Source organism: Pholis gunnellus (assembly GCF_910591455.1).
Source record: "Pholis gunnellus genome assembly, chromosome: 5".
Classification (NCBI taxonomy): Eukaryota; Metazoa; Chordata; class Actinopteri; order Perciformes; family Pholidae; genus Pholis; species Pholis gunnellus.
Window position 1 is genome coordinate 9535730 of NC_136531.1, and position 8879 is coordinate 9544608.

An 8879-nucleotide genomic window follows, 5' to 3' on the forward strand; every position below is an offset into this window, starting at 1 on the left:
GGTGTTTCCTGACTGCGAGGAGTACAAACTCCAATAAATACAGGTTTATGATGAAATAAATGAACCTGTCAGTTATGTTTACTATTATTAGATACAGTTTAATAAAGGGGAAAAACTTGAATTATTGTTCAAATGTTGGAAATGTGCTTCCATAGAGATCTACAGCAGATGCTCCAGTTGGGTAAGAAATGAAATCACACACACACATCACTACAGTAGCCTATATAGGAAGTTATGTCTGTAGTTTTGTTTCATATTGAAAATGTATATGATTCCATGTGGGGAGAGGGTCTGTTAATTATAATGAAAGTTTTATAATTGGGTAATCGGAAAGTTTCTATCAAACAGAACTCAAGTTAACGTGAAACACTACAGGCAAAACATTGTTTTATGCACTGATCAATTTGGGGATATTTTGGTTCCATATCATGTCATTTTTCAGACCATCCAGTCTTTATCTTGAGACCCACATGTTCCTAAAGTAACTTTAGGAACATGTGGGTCAGGTTAAACTTTAGTAAACTTTAGTAAAGTTTAACCTGTAGCTGTGGTGTCATAATGAGGTTATTAGGAGGTGGCTCAACTGTAGTAGGACAGCACTGAAGGCCCAGGTATAAAATGCGCGGCCCGCCACATTTGTAAACTTTACATTACAAGGACAACAAACTACATTTTAGGGGGAAAATGTGAACCTTCCAAAAATCTGTCTTCATTTAAATCCCTCCTCAAAATAAATGTTTAATTCATCAGGATTTCACCTCACTGATTGTACATTGTTTTACAGTAATCATCTAGTTTTTACCTCTTGAAATCATTGTTCTTGTTTCCAACCCTCTGTAATGTATCCATCTTTATACTGTAAAGTACAATAGATTTGTATTAGATTATCATTATTAAAACAGTGTGTTCAGGTGTTCCTAAAATATGCATTAACATTACAACATGACATCATTACATAATCATATAATACAATTATTGATATTTTGCGGCTAATCGTACCTCTCTTGCCTTTAATTCTTTATTCTTGTATAATTAAAATGTTTAGACCTGTTCTTACTTTCATTTTATGCATATTTTTATCCTGTGGAGGGCAGTATTCAAACTGCCAAACACATAGAAGAAGAAAAAGGAAAACCAGGAGGAGGAGGTGAAATCAATGCATGCAGTCTGCAGACATTTGCGGTAGAATGGGTCGCAGCGAGGAGCTCAGTGACTTCCAGCGGGGGACCGTCGTTGGATGTCACATGTGCAAAAAGTCTGTCCGGGAGATTTCCGCTCTGTTAAACCTGCCGCGGTCCACCGTGAGCGCTGTCATCTTGAAGTGGAAACGTGGAGGAATAACAACGGCTCTGCCCCGGAGCGGCCGTCCGCACAAGCTCAAAGAGGAGGACCGTCAAGTGCTGGAGAAAGTAGCGTTGGAAAACTGTTCGCCCTCGGTGGAAGCTCTCACCGCCGAGTTTCAGACCGCGTCCGGGGCCAGCGTGAGCCCCAGGACCGTCCGCCGGGAGCTGCATGAGATGGGCTTCCGTGGCCGAGTGTCCACGTACAACAAGCCTAAAGGTGAGTTCAGGGAAGCAGAGGTTCAACAATCCCATACAAGTGTAATGTGAGAGTCATACTTTTGGCAACATGTCACCTATATTGCAGAGGCATTCATATTGACACAGCAACTCTCCCACCAGTTGCTCTTCTAAAAAGGTTCCACAGGTTTGGAGACACACATTTACACCCATTCAGCCACATGACACGATTATTATAGTTTGGTTTACCAGATTTTATTTAAAACACAATCCAAACGTCTCAAAATCTAAATATGCATGCTATTAAGTTATTGCTTATTGCTTTTATTGGCCCACTACCTGGTCCCAAAGTTTACCTATGTCAATTTGTCGCAATTAGATTATACACAGCGTTATGTAAATATTGTTTGATTAAACAATTACTTAATCAACAAAAAATCTGCAGCAATTTTAAAGCTTTAAAGAAAACATTCTAAACAATTGCTGGTTGCAGCTTCTCAAATGTGAGTATTTGCTTGTTTTCCTTTTCCTTATATGATAATAAACAGAATATCTCTGGATTTGGGGCTTTTGAGTGACAAAACAAAAGTCTGAATGTCACCTTGGGCTCTGAGCAATTGTGATCTGCATGTTTTACTCATTTGCAGCTCTATGTAAAACCAAATTGTCACATGCATCCCCTCTACAAGGCAATACAATTCAGGGCCTGTCCTTGTTGCTATTGTACACGTAGTGTTGCTTGTTAGTTAACACATCTCTCGTTGATTTAAGTCACGAACATGCAGTGAACTCAACAAGTCCACAAAACCATCTCAGTGTGTGTGTTTCATGTGCCAAGGTTTCTTTATCTTGAGTGGAAACAATACGTTTTCATCAGAAGCGTATAAGAGGTTTTTATGAGCAACTTCTTAAATTCCAGCCGAAATACTGAGCCCCATAGTTGAGCAATTACAATAATGTACTCACAGCAGCAGCTGATTGTCTATAGTGGAGGAAACGAGGAAGAGGCAGACATATCGGTCACTCCTTACTTTCCATTATTTGTACTTCAGAAAACTTGGTCTTACTCCAAAACCATGGACATTAACATGCTGCCTCCGTTCTCCTTAAATGCTCTCCACAGGATTTTCTCTCATTGAGCATCAAGAGCATTCGTGAGGTCAGGCACTCATTTTGGGTAATAAGGTTTGGCTCACAGTCTGCATTCCAGCTCATCCCAAATGTGTTGGCCTGGTCGAGGCTCTGTGCAGTTCAGTCACGTTCTTCCACAACTAACTAAGAAAAACATTTTTGTGCACAGGGTCATGTTGAAACAGGGAAGGTCCCAAACTGTTGACACAAAGTTGGAAGCATTATTAACAAAAATATTATTGGATGCTGCAGATTTCGGACAGCTGTTAATTATCATTCCGCTATGATTTGTATGTATAATTTCCCATAAGTTACCAGTTTGCAGAACTATTAAGTGCTTTTAAACCAATTATTTTTCATAATATTATGCACATTGAGTTTAGCATACAACTCTCACAGATGCATCTCTTCATCCAAACTTTCCTTGACACTTGATGAATATCTACCGTCTGATTTTCACACATAAGCGCAGTGTTATATCAGATTTCTACTGTGAAGAAACATCGTAATGAAACGGGGAAACATTTTAAATCCTTTGGGATTTTGTGTGCATGATTATTATACCAGTACGTGTCTTCCTTTGATGCAAGGAGGGGAGAAAGCAGAGAAGAAGCAGGCAGCTCTAAGCCAAGATAATGCCACGGTGGACGTGTCGCGTCTGGACCTGCGCGTTGGACGTATAATCACAACTGTGCAGCTTCCAGAGACTGATGGTCTGTATGTGGAGCAGGTCGACGTTGGAGAGACGTCTCCCAGGACGGTGGTCAGTGAGCTAGCTAAGCACATACCGCTGGACCAGGTACAGATTCTTTTGAATATCATGTGCTTTTTAGATGCAATTAATTAGGGCTTCAGCTAACCATTATTTTTGACATAACAATAAATATACTGATTATTTTCTTGATTGATTGTTGTCTTAACATTTTTGTTATAACATAAGAATTTCCCAGAGGCCAAGTTGACGTAATTTTGTCAGACTAACAGTTCAAAAACACATCGATTAAACTTACAATGTTAGAATACAGAGAAAAGCAGAAGAAAGTCACATTTAAGAAGCTGGTGAAAAGGGATAATAAATGGATTATCGCATATACATTTGTAGTTGAATGTCGATTTATTGTTTTAGCTCTCATAACTACCAGAAGTCAGGTCACAGAACTTTGTGAATTGTTGAATTTGTTAACTCAGAAGAGATTCATACAACAGCATTAATGAGGTCAGGCACTGATTTAGGATGTTACGGTCTGGCTCGCAGTCTGCGTTCCAATTCCTCCCAAAGGGGTCGGCTGTGCTCTGTGCAGAAAGGCTCTACAGGGAAGTTATGTTTAAACAGGAAAGAGCCTTCCCTAAACTTTTGCCTCAAAGTTGGAAGCACACTGCTGTCTAAAACGTCGTTGTGTGGTGTAGCAGTAATATTTCCCTTAATTGGCTTCCCCAAACCTCATAAACAGCCCCAAACCAAAAGTATGTCCACACATACTTTATAGTGTGTCATTTAAATCGGAACATATGCCTGCTGAGGTCATGTATTTAAAACACGGTCTGACTTTGCCAAAAACTGTAAAACCGTAGAAAAATATCTAGATGAGACGACCTTTCCACGCACAAACAAAAAATGTTACATTAGCTTCGTAAAACTGTTGATGGTGCTGCAGTGATATATAGCACAGCCTAATGAAGTGCTTTCTGGACTGCAGCTTTAATGACGAGCACACTGTTGCTGCAGCTGCCTATTGATTGGTTTATTAGGTCACATACTTTAGTGTCATTTTGGTCTGGGGCTGTTTTACATAGTTTGAGCCCCGTTTTTAATAACATGAATTGGCATTTAACATTAAGATCTCAAATTTACAGAATATTCTCTATTTCTGTCAAGCAAACAAGATTAAAATACCTGAGGAAATGCTTTATGAGTTTGATGGAAATGGTCTTTGACTGTCTGTTATAATTGAATAGATATTAAGCAAAACAAACGCATACTGTTTCATAGCATGTATGTACTTTCTGTACCTCCAAAGGCTTTTTAAAATGATTTTTCCTCTTCTGCTTTTAGTTTTCTTTTTAAATGTTGGTGATGCGCAGAGGTCTCCAGGCTCAAAAGTCTTACGTTTTTCTGTTGACACACAAACTATAAACTACTGGACACATTTATTTAGAACTAGTGTAACGGTATGAATATCATTTGGAGGTATTTTGTTTTCAATGGTTAATAGGCTATACAATGTTTGTTAGGTTTTTAATTATCAAGGGCAAATGTCTGTCCCTCATGCAGATGCAGAACCGCATGGCGGTCCTGTTGTGTAACCTGAAGCCAGCCAAGACAAGAGGAGTGGTGTCCCAGGCTATGGTGATGTGTGCCAGCTCACCCGACAAGGTTGAAATCCTTGAACCTCCAAGCGGAGCAGCACCAGGGGACAGAGTTATTTTCCAGAGCTTTCCAGGTACTATTACATTTTAATCAGTGGCATAAAATGTAATCTAACAACCATTTCCAACCAAACTGACACAAGGAGTATTGTGATTGAAGGAAGCATTTTACTGGCCATGGTTTTGCTGTTCTGATGCGATTATGCAAGGAGGTGTGTGTACTCTCAGTCCTGCAATCATAAATCCGACATTTGTGGTGAATGAGAAGGGAACAAGGTAGGTTAATCTAATGTATCAAACTGATTTCTTGACTGCAGGTGAACCAGACAAAGAGCTGAACCCCAAAAAGAAGGTTTGGGAGCAGGTTCAGCCAGACCTCCGCACCAGCGACCAGTGTGTTGCAACCTACAAGGGAGCTGCATTTGAGATCGCCTGCAAGGGAGTGTGCAAAGCCCAAACCATGAGCGACAGTGAAATCAAATAAACTAACAGAGCTGCTCAAAATAGCTCGGTGCAAATCCCTGCTGCCAGAAAGGATCCAAAATGTTGTGTAGCGCGGTTCCAGAAGAGTGGAGGCCCGTGGTTTTGGAAAGACATGTCCAACAAACACATGGGTGTTATGTTGGAGTGTTCACATACTTTTGTCCTGTAAGGAAGTTAAAGTGAAGATAGTGAGGAGTATGTCGCCCTCTGTTGGACGGACATGGACATTACTGTTACACTTTAATCTAAAATCAGAAGTTCTGTATTTGACCAAAGGAGGGCACTTCAGTACCCATGATGATATACAGTGTGTGTGTAGTGTGACATGGAACCATACAGCGCACAGTGATACTCGGCATTGTGAAAAGAAAATGGAAATTCTTACGAAGAATCCCTTTTTGGTGGGGAAATATTTGTTAAAATATCAATGTTTTCCCATGACGCCACAGTGGTCATTTCCACTTAACAGTGGATGAAACTAAACGGTGCAGAAATCCCTTTTGAAAAAGGGGACACTGAACAGTTTTACTTTCTTTTGACAGTATGGAAATGAGTTGGAATGAGATGGAAATAACTTTAAAACGAATTAGTTTTACCAAATGAAATGTGTTCTTAAGCAACTGCATGCTGTCAGTTCTTTCAGCTTCAGGTTAAGTTTGATGCTGACAAATAATGAAAACAAGTGTGTGTGTGTTATATATCCACATCAATAGCTTGTCAAAAGTCTTATTTGAATGATCCATCTTGCATATTACTATTATAATATAATATCTGAGATCCAGATCCTTTTGTATATCTGTACAGTAGTTTCCAGGAATCCCATGAAATCGAAAACCGACCGTTCTGAATCATTGATTTGGATGTAAATGCAGATGTGTCTTACTTAATGTTTCTTCAGCAAAGATCCATCCTGCTACTTGATTGTTAGTCTGCTCTTCCGGCCAGTTAAACCTTAGATTTTAAATGTCCGGCTTCATGTAACGTGTTTGTGTATCAGCTTCCATGCATGATTCCTAATAAGCCTATTTATCATTTGAAAGGCAAAAAATAAACCAACATGTCTTGGTTTTAAAGTAAGTTGCCTTTAAGGTTTTCCTCTATAGTCCAAACCAATAAAATGAGAAAAACTCAAACAAGCACAGTTATCCTTCCTTTATTTTAAAGGAAGAAGTGAAAAATTGCATGTAAACAATGGGGATGTGATTCAGGAACTAAGAAGTGGAACAGATAACAAACTAACTGTAACTAACAGAACAGGAGCACTGGGAGGGGATGGTATCAACATTTTCATAATAATAAAAGATGTCTATTCCAATTTCATAAACTAGAGAAGGAAGTTATAAAACTGCTTTGCCATATAGAAGAAGAAACCCCAGACTCATTTCTCATAAAAAGGATACAACAGTCTTACTGTGTTCATTTTTAATGGTATGTATCATACTGATCATTAAATATTCCTTTAGACTCTGCAGGTTTTGTTTGTATGTTTCTAACAGTTGTTGTAAGGTATCTCATCTGCCTAAAGGTGGACCATGGTGTTTTCAGTCTGAAAACTTAAGTTCTATAAAAAAGCAAAAACATGAGAAACTGTACGCACTAAATCTACCAGCCCCCTTCCAACTTCCCCATGGCGAGCCTCTTTAACAGTCAAACCACACTCGCACGTTTCAGTGTCAATGTAAACTTTAAATATTACTTTAAATTATATAAAAGTGTATTATTGTTGTATGGTTTTTACTTTTACTGTCAGTTGTGTTGCATGTTAAGATAGTTGCTTTATTTGTTGCACACTTGTAATAATAACTCTAATTTGTATAGCACCTTTAAAAACAGTTTACGAAGTGCTTTGACAGCCAAAGCAGCAAAAGCAAGGCAGTAAAACAGAAAGCTCAACAGTGAGGCCCAACAAAGCAAGATTTTAAAATGTTAAACCTGATAATACAATAGATGAAACAGAAAAACAATCGATGCAATAACTAATAAATAAGGAAAATAATTTAGGAAAATATGTTATTCTTATTACTTGCTGCGTTGTGATTTGTGTTTAAGATTAATATCCTACAACACATTTTAAAATTCAGTGGGGTCTTTACTTTGTTATGAACTTCTTGAAAATTCCTACATCATTCAGTGTGATTTACACAATATAAGTGCGCAGGCCTTCACAATACCTGAAGTTCAGATGTCAATGGGGAGCTCAGGTTGCTGCAATAAATATAAAAACGTAATTTATATAACGCATTTAAAAAAAGAAAACAGCAGAGAAAACCAAAAACAACAATTAAACAATAAAATAAAACCAAATAGTGTTATCTCAAACGATAGGGTGTTCCACAGTCTCAGGGCTCTAATAAAAGCAAGATGCCTAAAAATGTGTTGTGAAAAGGACGCGTTTGAGTTGAGAGGATGTGGTATGACCAAGTAGCTCAAGTAGTTAGTGGACTGCTCAGAACACCTGAGGTTGTGGGATCCTTATGTGGTGTCATGAATTGTAAGGTGCAGCTCAGGGTGACAGAAGACTGGTCTGAAGACTGTAGACTTGAACCTTATGTGGTGCATTGAATTTTCAGATCTAAGGCCCAAAATGAAGAAGTCAATTACTCAAAGAGAATAAGTGCACAAGACATTGGTGCTGTGGTTGGTTAGATCCTGGTTTGGAAAGCGGCAGGGCCAGGACACTAGTGTCCAGATCACCACCACAGGGATGGAGTAAGGAGTATGTGATTATCTCTACTCCCTCTGTTATGGGAAGCACTAAAGAGGGGGCCATGAAACACAAAATGTCACAGCCTGTAGTAAGACCCAAATGCAGACACAGACAAGGAAGTCAATAAAGTGAAAAGGTTTATTAACAGGGGATATGGAGCAGCGGAGACCGAGGGGAAGAGGGCAAGGATGGGTGGCAGGACGGAGAAAGGCAGAGCGGGCTGAGGGCATGGCAGGGAGTAGGATGCGATGGCGAGGCAGACCGGCTGGGGAACCGGAGAGGATGATCCGCTCTGTGCACAGGAAGACAAGGTAAGATCAGGCAAGCAACGACACGAGTAAAGATACTCAGAATTCACGATAATGAGCAGCCAAGACCGACAAACTATAACACTGTGGTTGCAACAACGCTCTGGCGATGAGTGGACGGAATGCCGGGGTAGATATGTTGAGTAGATGAGTTGATGGAAGGCAGCTGGGTAGACTGGACAGGTGAGGTGAATGAGTAGTGATCAAGAGGGAGCCGGGAGGAGACCAGGAGCCACACCCACAACACACCCACACACACAGGGACAGACAGGGGAAAACAGGAGGCAAGGCCTGACAGAAAATTACACATTTTAATGAAGAAAATGCAGCATACATGTCCTTAAGACCCCTCTGAGTACATTC

General features: G+C 39.7%; 1 protein-coding gene across 2 annotated transcripts; it reads left to right on the forward strand.

Annotated features, from left to right (window-relative positions):
- Window positions 1-1176: 1176 nt before the first annotated feature.
- On the forward strand, window positions 1177-6883 carry LOC306696717 (aminoacyl tRNA synthase complex-interacting multifunctional protein 1-like). Of its 2 annotated transcripts, none has more exons than XM_079160394.1 (4): window positions 1177-1560; window positions 3242-3450; window positions 4924-5092; window positions 5336-6883. In XM_079160394.1, exons 1-4 carry the CDS (start codon window positions 1188-1190, stop codon window positions 5500-5502), a joined length of 918 nt encoding a protein of 305 aa, XP_079016520.1. In that variant the 5' UTR covers window positions 1177-1187; the 3' UTR covers window positions 5503-6883. The 2 variants fall into 2 exon arrangements, with proteins under 2 accessions (XP_079016520.1, XP_079016521.1); XM_079160395.1 differs by having other exon boundaries at window positions 3245-3450.
- Window positions 6884-8879: the final 1996 nt, after the last annotated feature.

Coding starts and splice junctions, on each gene's coding strand:
- LOC306696717 (XM_079160394.1), top strand. CDS start 1,188: ATGGGTCGCAGCGAGGAGCTCAGTGACTTCCAGCGGGGGACCGTCGTT. Junction 3,451..4,923: donor AGCACATACCGCTGGACCAG/GTACAGATTCTT, acceptor TCCCTCATGCAG/ATGCAGAACCGCATGGCGGT. Junction 5,093..5,335: donor TATTTTCCAGAGCTTTCCAG/GTACTATTACAT, acceptor TCTTGACTGCAG/GTGAACCAGACAAAGAGCTG.